The sequence below is a fragment of the Felis catus genome, chromosome E1 (assembly GCF_018350175.1).
Source record: "Felis catus isolate Fca126 chromosome E1, F.catus_Fca126_mat1.0, whole genome shotgun sequence".
In the NCBI taxonomy this organism is placed as follows: Eukaryota; Metazoa; Chordata; class Mammalia; order Carnivora; family Felidae; genus Felis; species Felis catus.
Genome location: NC_058381.1, coordinates 59134778 through 59146512, shown reverse-complemented (window position 1 = coordinate 59146512; position 11735 = coordinate 59134778). Strand labels below are relative to the sequence as shown.

General features: G+C 66.3%; 1 protein-coding gene across 1 annotated transcript; it reads left to right on the top strand.

The window, feature by feature from the left end:
* The first annotated feature begins 3507 nt into the window (after window positions 1-3507).
* Window positions 3508-9933, top strand: CBX4 (chromobox 4). Its single transcript, XM_023244233.2, has 5 exons — window positions 3508-3687; window positions 3834-3877; window positions 5036-5101; window positions 7346-7412; window positions 7679-9933. Exons 1-5 carry the CDS (start codon window positions 3619-3621, stop codon window positions 9092-9094), a joined length of 1662 nt encoding a protein of 553 aa, XP_023100001.1. The 5' UTR covers window positions 3508-3618; the 3' UTR covers window positions 9095-9933.
* The last annotated feature ends 1802 nt before the right edge of the window (window positions 9934-11735 follow it).

Below are 11735 nucleotides of genomic sequence, written 5' to 3'. Positions count from 1 at the left end.
GGCTTCTCCGGGGTCTGCTCTTTCGGCCCCCTCCCCTCCACGAGTGAGGCTGTGGCTCAGCGAGACAGCATCGCTCCTCACTTGGGGCCCCTGGGGGCCCCTGGGGGCCCCAGCCTGAGGTGGCACCCGGAAGGTTTCTGGCCCTCGGCGGAACCCAGGGGCGCAATGCGTCCCTGGCTGGAAGGGGGCAGCGTCAAATGCGCGGACCCGTGACCCTTCTCCGGGGTTCCCCGAGGGGCTCGGGATATCCCGGATCGGAGGCAGGGGCCCCAGCTGAAGGCTCTGGGAATCCCGAGTTTGAGCTCCACTCGCCTTCGGTTCCCTCAGAGGGGCCAAGACGGGGTGGAATGGGGGGGGGGGGCATTGGGAGGTTTCCCAGGAGGGGCTGGTGGGGCGCATCAGGGAAGCCTCCGGGGCGCTCCCGGCTCCTCCTGCACCGCTCCCTCCTCCCCCCCTGCCAGATTTTGTCTATGCCTCCTCCCTGCAGCCCATTGATGTTTCTGCGTCTGAGCTCCTCCCCACACACGCAGGCAGGTGAGGGGTGGTCTAGGGCCAGGCCAGCCGGAGGTGAGGCCGGGGCTCTGGGAGTTGGCCTCTCTCCATATCCGCCCACCCTCCTCGAGGACAAAATTACCGCGCGAAGGAGCGAGTCGCCGCTTTCAGCCCGCGTTTGTGTAATTCGGACACTCGGCGCAGAAAGGCCAGGAGTGGGGGCGGCCGGGGACTCCCCGGGCTTCTGAGGAGCTTGGGGGCCTCCCCTCCCGCCATCTGGGGAGCCTGGCGGCTGCTCACACCGCCACACAGACAGCTATAGAAAAGATCCGCTGTAGTGGCCGGCCAGAGGCACCCTTCCTCCCCAGCTCGGCCGCAGGCCCAGCCCGGCTCCTGCGCAAAGTCGCCGTCGGGGCACCGGCTGCGGCCGCGCGGCCCCGGAGGTCCGGGTCCAGAGCAGGCGCCCGGGAGGTGCGGGGGCAGAGCGAGCGGGATGCTAAGGGCAGAGTCCGACGCCCCTGGCGGCGCAGAGGCTGCAGCAGTGAGACCAGGATGCCGCGGAAACACCCACTGGAGACAGATTTTCCAGGGGATTTTCTAGTGAGGGGGCAGGCGGAGTGTCGGGAAGCTCGGCCCCTACCCGGACGATGGGGTTGCCCAGGACAGGGTCGCTGCGGACCTCCCCACACACTGAAAGCGCCTATGGCTTGGCGGCTGGCTCTACGTGTGAGAGTGACTGTCGCGCTGACAGCGTTCCCCGCGCCAGCCTCGGGGACCCTTCCCCTTCCGCAGTTAAGTTGTTCACCCGAGAGCTCCTCGCCCTGGCCAAGAGTGTCAGAAAAAACCGCCCGAAACACAAGAGGAAAACGTTTTCCCTGTGTCCCCCCTGCCCCCAAACTCCGCCTACCCCAGCGTCTATAAACCCCGAGAGCCGCCCCCCCACCCCGCGACCCGTGGACTCTAGGCAGGCGTCGGCCCCACTTAGCCCCAGCCGCGCGCCCCCACCCCCACGCTCCTCGAGGAATCTTGGGTTTGTGCCTCGAACTTGTCAGAGAGCAGTCACTGCAGACCGAGCCCCTCTCTCACGCCGCCAGAAGACCACCCCCCCCCCACACACACACACACTCCCAGAACCACTCGAAGGGAGGAGCCACGCTGGTCGTCTTGGGCAGCGGCCGACGACGCACCAGGAAAGGCCACCGCCGCAGGAGCTGCGAGGTGGTGGTGGGATAGTGGAGTCGGCGAGTGCGTTCTTAAAGACCAGACTGTCTCCAGGCTTCTCCCGGATTCCTGGGAGAAGGCGAGCCCCGAGCAGGCTTGGGGGGTTCGCTTCAGTCCCTCGGCCCTCCCCGGCTCTCCCGAGCCCCCCGCGCAGTCCCCACCCAGCATTCCGGGACGTGTGTCAGGGCGGGAGCGGAGACCCGGATGGCTCTTTGCCCGCCCCCCTCGCTCATTCCACTCTCGCTCGGCTTTTGCTCATTTTCTTTCTCCAAGGACGCTCAGCCAAGGGATTGCGCAAGCTTCCTGCTCCCGGTCCTTCAGGGGCCTGGAGCAGGGGGCCCGGACACACCCCAGGGCAAGCGCGCCCCGCGCCTCCTGCGCCCTCCCCAAGTCCCCTCACCCCTCGCGGCGACCCCACCGAGCTCGCAGCCCCGCGGGCGGCGCCCTCGGGAGGCCGCGTGGAGCGCAGCAGCTCCCCCAGCCGGACGCTGGAGCGGCACGCCGAACGCGCCGTCTCGCCGCCGGAGGTGCTAAACTTCACACTCAGCGTCTTCTCAGCCTGCGTCAGGAGGGCCTCGCTCGGCTCGGCTGGCTGTCGGGGACCAGGGACGCAAAGTCCTGCCGAAAGCTTGGCTCCTTGGCCGTTGCATTCAGCTCCCCTTTGTGCGGCCTCGATCTGCCCCCCTGCTCAGCCTGAACCTCTTCTCCGCCCTCCCCACTCTCTCCTTCGATGCCTTTCCCGGGACCCCACCAAGTCCCCCTCGGTCCCCCGCCCAGATGTGGACATCCCCTGCGCCCCCTCTGTGGTCTCCCCCTCTCGTCCTGCTTGGCCTCGGGGGTGGGGGCGGGGGTGGGGAGGAGTCTTTGCTGGAAACTAGGCTTCCAACCCCTGCCCCACCGAGGAGAGTGCCGAGGGTACATTGGGAGCCTGTCAGGATCTGGGGTGCGATCGATCGGGACTCCGAGCCCCCTTCTTGGTAAGGTTCCGGAGCGCTAGGGCCCCAGACTGGCCGCTCCCGTCCTCTTCTTCCTCGTCTCTTCTTCCCGGTCTCCCTGGCGATCCTGTGAACCCCGTCCTCCCTCTTCTCCCTGCCCTTTTCTCTCCCGTGCCTCGCCTTCCTAGATGCCGGGAGCCTCGCGGGGCGGGGCACGCAGGGCGGGGGGCCGCGAGCTGCCCCTGCCCCTATTCCGCCCCCTGCCGGCGGCTCCCCGCGTGTCTGCACATGACGCAATTCTGTGCAACTGGAAACGGCAGTGGATGCTTCCGTGGCCCCCAGCAGGGGTCCCTGGGCGGTGCACACCGAGAAAGAGGCGGAGGGGCAGGCCCAGGCGCCGAGCTGCGGGCGAGGGGTCGCCGCCGAGCCCTCCCGGCCCTGTCAAGCTCTCCACCCCCCCCCCCCCCCCCCGCGCCCTCGGCCCGACACACCTCTCCCGCCGGGTCCCGCTCCCTCCCTCTCCCGGGCCCGCCGATCCCTCCCCCTGCACCTCCCCGGCGCCCTCCTCCTCCGGCCCCCTCCCGCGTCCTTCCTTCTCCCCCCGCCGCCCAGGCCCGGGGCCTCCGGTAGGCCCGGCTGCGCCAATCCCGGCCGCGGCCCGCCCCCTGACGCCGAGCTGGGCCCGGCGAGGCCCCGCCCGCTGACGTCCGGATTTGCATGAGTTCTTGTGCAGCCGCGGCCCGGGCTCAGTTGTCTGAGCGAGCGCGAGCCGGGAGTCGGGGCGGGCGCGGGCAGCGGCGGGCGGCCGGGCTGTGCAGGGAGAGCGGCGGCGGCGGCGGCGGCGGCGGCGGCGCGGGCGGCGCGGGCGGCAGGGGCGCCTCGGCCCGGGGCGGCAGCGGGGCGCCGGCAGGAGCCAGCAGCGTCTGCAGCCGCGCCGGCCGCCCGCGCCCCGGCGCGCTCCGGCTCGGCCATGGAGCTGCCAGCTGTTGGCGAGCACGTCTTCGCGGTGGAGAGCATCGAGAAGAAGCGGATCCGCAAGGTAGGGCGGCGCGGGGGCGGCGGCGAGGCGGCGAGGGAGCGGCGGCCGGAGCGGCCCGCGAGGAGGCGGGGAGGGGGTGGGGAGGCTGCGGGCCGGGGCCGGGGATCCCGCGGAAGCTGATGGAGTGCTGTCTCTTCCCCCCTCAGGGCAGAGTGGAGTATCTGGTGAAATGGAGAGGCTGGTCCCCCAAGTAAGTAGCGGCGGAGGGGCGGGGGCGCGGGGTGCCGAGGCGCGGGGCTCCCGGGCTCCGGACCGCCGAGCTGGTGGGGTGGTGGGGGGAGCGGACGGGAGGCGGGGTGGAGGTGGGGTGGAGGGAGGAGGGGGTGGGGAAGTCGGTGGCAGGCACTGGGGAAGCCGAGCCGCCGAGCCCGAGCCCGGCGCCCTGTGTTGTGCTCCGCTCTCCGGGAAATGCCATCACTAATTTATGCACTAAAAGGAGCCGGAGGAGCTGGAGAGACGCGGGGCCGAGCCGGGGAGGCCGGCGGAGGGAGGGAGGGCGCAGGCACTGACTGATGTGCAGCAGAAAATGGCTCCTTTCCCCTTTCCCTCCACCGAACGGCTCCATATTGCAAAACCAAAAAAAAAAAAAAAATTAAAAAGCGACGAAAATGCAATTGTGTGCCTCTTCCCTCCTAGTGGTGCGGGGAGAGGAAGAAAAAAGGCAGAAAATGTTGGGAACTGTCACTGCGGCGCTTTTGGTGGGGATTTTTTTTTTTTTTAATTTGAAATGCGAAGGCACCGGATGGAGACAGACGCGCAGGCACACGCACACACACACACACACACACACACACACAAGCACACACACACACACACAGAGGCATATTTTTATATTGCTGAGTATTTGGGGGTGCTTGCCCGTGACACCGGGCTCCAGAGCTGCGAGGGGGGTGTTGGGGGGGGGCGCTTGGCTGACGGTGATCGGATTAGGGGTCAAATGGAGAACAGCTGAAGCCCTCGCGGAGACTCGGGGTTGGGGAGAGGAGGGGGGGACTGCGACTTTGCCTTTCGGCTGCTTTGCACGCAGGGTTCCTGGTGAGCAAAGTGGCTTTGGAACATGTCGCAGTAACATGCTTAAAATTCTTGACAACTGCGAAATAAACGGCTAGTTTCATTTTTCTTACCCCTCCCCTTTCTTCCTGCCCTTGTGTGTTTATTTTGACTTGAGGGGGGGTTGTCGGGGACCGTGTCAGGCCTGCAGAAATCTACCCTCCACCCCCCACATCCACAGCGAAATAGCTTTCGGTTCATGGAGACAGAGTGGGGTCTTATGTCATTCCCCACCTGGAGGCTGCAAGGCTGGCTCGGTTTTTTTTACGCCGTGTCCCCCTCCCTTTTCCCTTGCAAGATATAACACGTGGGAGCCGGAGGAGAACATCCTGGATCCCCGGCTGCTGATCGCCTTCCAGAACAGGTGAGCGTCCCCCAGCCGCCGCCGCCCGCAGCCGTGACCGTATATGGGAGAGTGGGAAAGGGGGCCACGCGGCAACGGGAAAGAGGGAGCGGGCCGCGGGGGGGGGGGTGTGGGGGGGAGGCGGGAGCCCCCTTCCCCGACGGGCCTGCACAGGCAGGGCTGCGGCCTCGGCTCTGCTAACCAACGTCCTTGGCGGTTGCGGCAGCCCGGGGTGGGGGCGGGGCGGGGCCCGGAGAAGGCGAGGCTTGTGTTTTGGGGGAACTTCGAGAAGGGTGCGTGCGGGTGGCCCTGCCGCTGCCCGGAGACCTCGAGGCTGCTCCTGGCTCCCCGCGGGCCCCCCTCTGGTCGCAACCCTGGAGCCCCACCCCCAGAGCCTAGGTGTTGCTTTCCTGTAGCCACTGGCCGCTTGGCAGTAGCCCCTCGCGGGGCAGCGCCGACGGAGCTGGCGTTGTGAAACCGCCGGACGTCACGGAACTGAGCTTAACCTGTTGGGGGCTGGAGAAAAGTTGAGAAGGCCTTAACCCCCCCCCCCACACACACACACAACCTTCGACCCCCTGGGAGCTTGGGATCTGCAGGGGGTAGATTCTGTCTGGTGCCGGGTGCCCTTCACACACACACACACACACACACACACACACACACACACACACCACTGGGCCACTTGGTGGGTGTCCGTCCCCAGCCTCTGCGCAGGGGGAGCTGGGCCCAAAGGGTGTGTGGGATGGGAGCTGCCTGGTGGCGGAGGGGTGGCTTCTGACGAGGGGCTCATCCTGGTGCGCACAGATGTTGGTCACGCTGTAGCTGCTGCGGCTGGATTCACCGCCGGTGGCTGTGGTTCTCTGTTTCGGGGAGGACGGAGGGGGGGGAGGGCGGGCGAGAAGGGGAGGAGCGGCCGGAGTCCAGGAGCCCGGCCACCCCGCTGCCTTCCATCCCCCCCTCCCCCTTTTATTTTGCATTATTTCCTGTGGTGCGTTTGGCGCTAAAACTGTAAACTCTAGACCCTGGGAGAGAGCTGCCGGCGGGGAAGTTGCTCTCCCGCGACGCAGGGGGGCGCCGAGAAGGGATCCTGCCCCGGTTCCACCTGGGAGTTCACCACCCTGTAACCATGTCAGCGGCTGATGCCATGTTGCATAATGGGTCCCCGAAGAATTAAAACGCAGGCTGTTGCAATGCCACGCAACTTTGGAGTCAGGCCCCGGCCCCGGCCCCTAGGCATGGCTGAACTCCCCTGGGTTAGCCCACGGGCAGGAGGGTGCCTGGGGTCGCTGGAGAGCGCGTTTATGACCCGGGAAGGGGTTGCAACTTTAGCAAACGCTGGGGAGGCACCCCTTTCTCCCGTGGAAGGCTGGGGGCGGTGCTGGGACGATCTGCCCCCCCCCACCCCCAGCCTCGGGTCCCCCTCTGCCAGGCCGCAGGCGGAAGCCTGGCAGTTGTATTGACCAGTGCCACCTCTGGTGGGCTTTGTTAATTATTGGGAAACCGAGGCAGCCGGGAGCCCAGCTTCCGCGAGGAGGAGGTGCTTCTGCGCCCCGCCCCGGCCCCGCCCCGCCGCTCCGCCCAGGCCGACCCAGAGCCGGTTCACCAGGTGGCTGCGAACCTGGCCAGGCCGTGGCCTCGGCTGCCGGCCCCCGCCCCCAGCCCCTAATTGGCTCATTTGCCGCCGTGTAAACAAGGGCGCAGCCCCTCCCCCTGTTTAGTGCCTGGCCTTTAAGAAAACGAGTCCTCCCTTCTGCCGGCGGCACTCGCTATCTGAATCTTAATGAGGTCATTAGCATCCGTGCCTCCGACGGGGTGGGACACTTCGGGCGCACACCTCGTTGGACTCGTTTGCACCCCCCCTGGACCCCCGCGCCCACCTCACTTGGTGCAGGGCCACAGGCCCAAAGCAGTGGGCGCCCAGCTGCCGCCTCCCCGACCTAGAGGCCAGGCTGCGCGGGCGGAGGAGGGGGGCGCCAGTTCAGGTGCGGCTATCGGGCGTGGGGGAGCCCTTCCTGGAGGACCCCTTGGTCAGATGAGGGTCGGTGTGAGCACAGAGTGGGGCTCTGGGACCCGGCCGAGGCGCCCAGCTGGCGGCACAGGCGACCTTCTGCCCTGAGCTCTCGATCCCTCCGGGTCTTGCTGGCCTGGCTGCTCGGGGAAGGGGGGGGGGGTGGGGGGAGCGGGGGTCACCTCAGGTTGGACACAGCAAGAAGGGAGGTGACCCCGAGGCTAATAGCGCTGCCCTCTGTTCCCTCCCCCCAGGGAACGGCAGGAGCAGCTGATGGGATATCGGAAGAGAGGGCCGAAGCCCAAACCGCTGGTGGTGCAGGTGAATATACTCGCTGGTCCTAGGGCTGTCCACTGGTCTTCCCCTTGACCTTGACACCTGAGCTGCCTCCAGGCCCAGAGGGCAGGGAGAGTTCCTCCAGAGCACGCAAGTGCACTTCCTTTCTACTTGACCTTCAACATACTGCCCCTGGAACATAGCTGCTGACCCGGTGGGGGCTGGGACACTCCTGACGCTGGAGGCATGCTCTGGGCCCGGCCTCATCCCTCTGCTCACCTCCCCCTCCCATCCCCGCCTCGTTCCCCCAGGTACCTACCTTTGCCCGTCGCTCCAACGTGCTGACTGGACTCCAGGACTCCTCCGCAGACAACCGCTCCAAGCTGGAGCTGGGCGCTCAGGGCAAGGGCCAGGGCCACCAGTACGAGCTCAACAGCAAGAAGCACCACCAGTACCAGCCCCACAGCAAGGAGCGAACCGGCAAGCCCCCCCCGCCCGGCAAGAGCGGCAAGTATTACTACCAGCTCAACAGCAAGAAGCACCACCCCTACCAGCCGGACCCCAAGATGTACGACCTGCAGTACCAGGGCGGCCACAAGGAGGCGCCCAGCCCCACTTGCCCGGACCTGGGCGCCAAGAGCCACCCACCGGACAAGTGGGCCCACGGCGCGGGGGCCAAGGGCTACCTGGGAGCCGTGAAGCCCTTGGCCGGTGCGGCCGGGGCTCCGGGCAAGGGCTCCGAGAAGGGCCCCCCCAACGGGATGACGCCGGCCCCCAAAGAGGCGGTGACGGGCAACGGGATTGGGGGCAAGATGAAGATCGTCAAGAACAAGAACAAGAATGGACGCATCGTGATCGTGATGAGCAAATACATGGAGAACGGCATGCAGGCGGTGAAGATCAAGTCCGGCGAGGCGGCCGAGGGTGAGGCGCGCTCCCCCAGCCACAAGAAGCGGGCTGCCGAGGAGCGCCACCCTCCGGCCGACAGGACTTTCAAAAAGGCAGCGGGGACGGACGAGAAGAAGGCGGAAGCACCATCCAAGAGGAGGGAGGAGGAGGCGCCGGGGGCCGGCGACCCGCAGCCCCAGGATGCCGGCTCCCGCAAGCTCTCCCCCACCAAGGAGGCCTTCGGCGAGCAGCCGCTACAGCTCACCACCAAGCCCGACCTGCTGGCCTGGGACCCGGCCCGGAGCTCCCACCCGCCCTCCCACCACCACCACCACCACCATCACCATCACCACCACCACCACTCGGTCGGCCTCAATCTCTCCCACGCGCGCAAGCGCTGCCTCTCCGAGACCCACGGCGAGCGCGAGCCCTGCAAAAAGCGCCTCACGGCACGCAGCATCAGCACCCCCACCTGCCTGGGGGGCAGCCCGGCCGCCGAGCACCCCACCGACGTGCCCCCCACCGCCGCCCTCCCGCAGCCCGAGGTCATCCTGCTGGACTCGGATCTGGACGAGCCCATAGACTTGCGCTGCGTCAAGACGCGCGGCGAGGCCGGAGAGCCCCCAAGCGCCCTCCAAGTGAAGCCCGAGGCGCCCGCGACGGCGTCGGCGGTGGCCGCCGCCGCGCCGGTGACGGCGGCCGAGAAGCCTCCAGCCGAGGCCCAGGACGAGCCCGAGGAGCCGCTGAGCGAGTTCAAGCCCTTCTTTGGGAATATAATTATCACCGACGTCACCGCGAACTGCCTCACCGTCACGTTCAAGGAGTACGTGACGGTGTAGCCAGAGGGCTTCGGAAGGGGAAGCGCCATCCCCGCGGGTGGCTTAGCACCTGGTGCCTAGGGGCGGACTCCTCCTCTCTCGCCAGCTGCGGGAGATCCGGGCCTGCCCCCCGAAGTGAGGACGCCCGGAGCCGCAGAATCCGCGCGTCCCGTCGTCCCGCCGTCGTCGTAGTCGGCTCCTGGCTGGGGCCCGCCCCCCGCCCGGCACTGGCCCCTTGCACGCGGTGCCTGCGGGTCTCTCGCCGCCCCCCTCCACCTGCCCCATCCCCGCGCTGGACCTCCCCTCCCCCCCGTGGATCTCCGGGACTGACAGGGCAGCCACGCGCCTCGGTCTCAGAGTTATAGTATTATATTTTAACCGTGCTAACTTGTCAAGTGCAGACTTTACTCCCGTTTGTACGTGGTGTTCTTATTGAAATGTATTGTTTGAGCTCAAAAGGCCCGACCATCCCCTTCGGGCTGATATATATATATTTATTTGTAGGTATTTATATATGGAAATATAAAAACCTAGATTTATGGAGTTTCCTCTAGATCCTGTTATATTCTATATCAGACAAACTATTTTCTGTTGACCTTTCTTCCTGTTCATTCAGTATTTCGGTTGATTTCATTCCCTCCCCTTCCTGGAACTGCGATGCCAGGGACCTCGGTATATATTTTTTAATACCGTACACATGGATGTGTTGTTTCTATGTGCAAAAAAAAAAAAAAAAAAAAAGTTTGTTTAAAGGCTAAACGAGCTCTCTAGAAACTGCTGCTACTAGAAATGTCTAAACTATAAGCTTCCAATTATTACCTGCTTGAATGTAAATATTAAATGGAGATGTTGAAGGTGCATTTCGCTGTTGGAGATTAGCGCAGAGGGGAACCTTTGGAGGTTCGGGAGGCGGCCGGACCCCTCTCCCCACCCCTCCTACACCTTAGTCTCGGGGAGGAAACCTACCGAGCCCTGCGCTAAATCTTTGCAAAAGCAAAGTGGCCTGGTTTCGCGGGCAGAGGAGTGACCCTGCTCCCCGGAAGTCGAGAGGCGCTCCAGAGAGGGGAATTCCTGCGGGGGGGAGGGGGTGTCAGCGTCGCCCCCGCCCCCAGGGTTTCCAGGCCCGCGGTACCCACCATGCGGGAGGACCCGAGGATCTGCTTGGGGGGGGGTAAGGGTGCGGGGGGGGGGGGGAGGGGGCACGGGCGGCGCGGAGGAGTGGGTGGGGCCGGCTCCCCCATCCCAACCCCCACCCCACCCCCGGAGCCACACGCCGCACCCGCCTGGCACCTGCTGATCTTTGCCCCCCACCCACCCGGTGCGCAACACGCCCGGGTGCCGGCCCCGGTGGGGCAGGGGTGTTTTTAATGACGCTGGCCCGGTACGGCAGGTTCAGCGGGGAGGGGACCCTCCCACCCTGTCTAGCGTCGCCGGCTGGCATCGCTGGCCCCGCCCCACCGAGGAAGCCGCCGAGGCTTTCTCTGCCAGGCTCTCCCCGGAAACCACCAGGCCAGAGGCTCCGACTGGAGGCGCAGCGAGCGCGGCCAGGGCAGGGGCGGGGGGCTTCCTGCGTGGGGGAGGGAGAGGGGGAGGGGGGAGGCCTGGCAGAGCAAGGCCTGCCCACCCCTGTTTCCTCAGTGAGCGAGGGAAATGCGGGACCCCACTTCATCCGTCCCGCTTTGGGTGGCGAGGCTGGGGCCCTTGGCGTCGCGGGGCAGGAAGGGGTTAAGGGACCAGAGGGGCCGAGGGGAGTGGGCTGAACACCAGGTCGTCTCCCCCCACCGCCAGAAGCCGCGACTCGGGGAATGCAGCGGCCGGCCGTGGCCAGCTTTCTGCAGACGCAGCGATCTTCCTCCGGGCTGGGGTGGCCGAGCAGGGCCAGGGGCCGCGGGACTGGGGCCCTGGTGGGTGCCGGGCTGCTCCCCGCCTCCAAAGCCCCTCGCCTGCCCGCCCGGGACTGAGGGCCAGAGCCTGTGCGGGGCGCCAGGGCGGAAGAGGTCAACGTGGTTCAGAATGAGGAGGGGGCGGTGGCGAGAGAGCGCAGTGCTGGGAAGGCCAGGGGAAGAGATAGACGGCGGCCAGGAGGGCGGGAGGCCTGAATGCGGACAGTGTGGCCAGTGTTGGCTGCAGGCCACCAGCGGCTGGAGGTGGGGGAGGGGAGGGGGGAGGGGAGAGAGGGAAGGGAAGTTCTAAAAAAAAAAAAAAACCGTTGGGAGTTTCTAGCCCTGGCTTTTGTGAGTTGTCCCTCCCACTACCCCCAGCACCCCAGCCCCCTTTAGAGTGAGTTAAACACTGCCCCCTCCCCCCTCCATGTAATGAATGCCCTTTGCCACCCTGGGAGCGGAGGGAGGGGTGATCTTGACTGCTCCTGGCAAACTGCCTGTTCAGCACTAGAATTGGGCCTGCCGCTCACTGGCTGGTGCACAAAGACGTTCGCCAGGCAGGGATTTCGTCTCCCTGTGCTTCTGGCGGAGGAAAACTAAAAAATCAGGAGTGGGAAGGGGAGCGCCTTGTTGAGGTCTGCACCCTTGGTGACGGGAGTGAGCCTTAGCCCCTGGGGGTGCCCCTCCCACCCAGTGGGTGGCCTCTGCCCGGCTGCGCCTGCCTGGGGGAGGCGGGAGGGGAGATAGACGATGGCAGGGAAGGAAAACAGTGGTCCGCC

What these genes read in the sequence shown, in the direction of transcription:
- CBX4 (XM_023244233.2), top strand. Translation starts at nt 3,619, where the DNA reads ATGGAGCTGCCAGCTGTTGGCGAGCACGTCTTCGCGGTGGAGAGCATC. An exon ending in AGAAGAAGCGGATCCGCAAG is followed by an intron (nt 3,688 to 3,833) that starts GTAGGGCGGCGC and finishes TTCCCCCCTCAG; the next exon opens with GGCAGAGTGGAGTATCTGGT. An exon ending in TGGAGAGGCTGGTCCCCCAA is followed by an intron (nt 3,878 to 5,035) that starts GTAAGTAGCGGC and finishes TTCCCTTGCAAG; the next exon opens with ATATAACACGTGGGAGCCGG.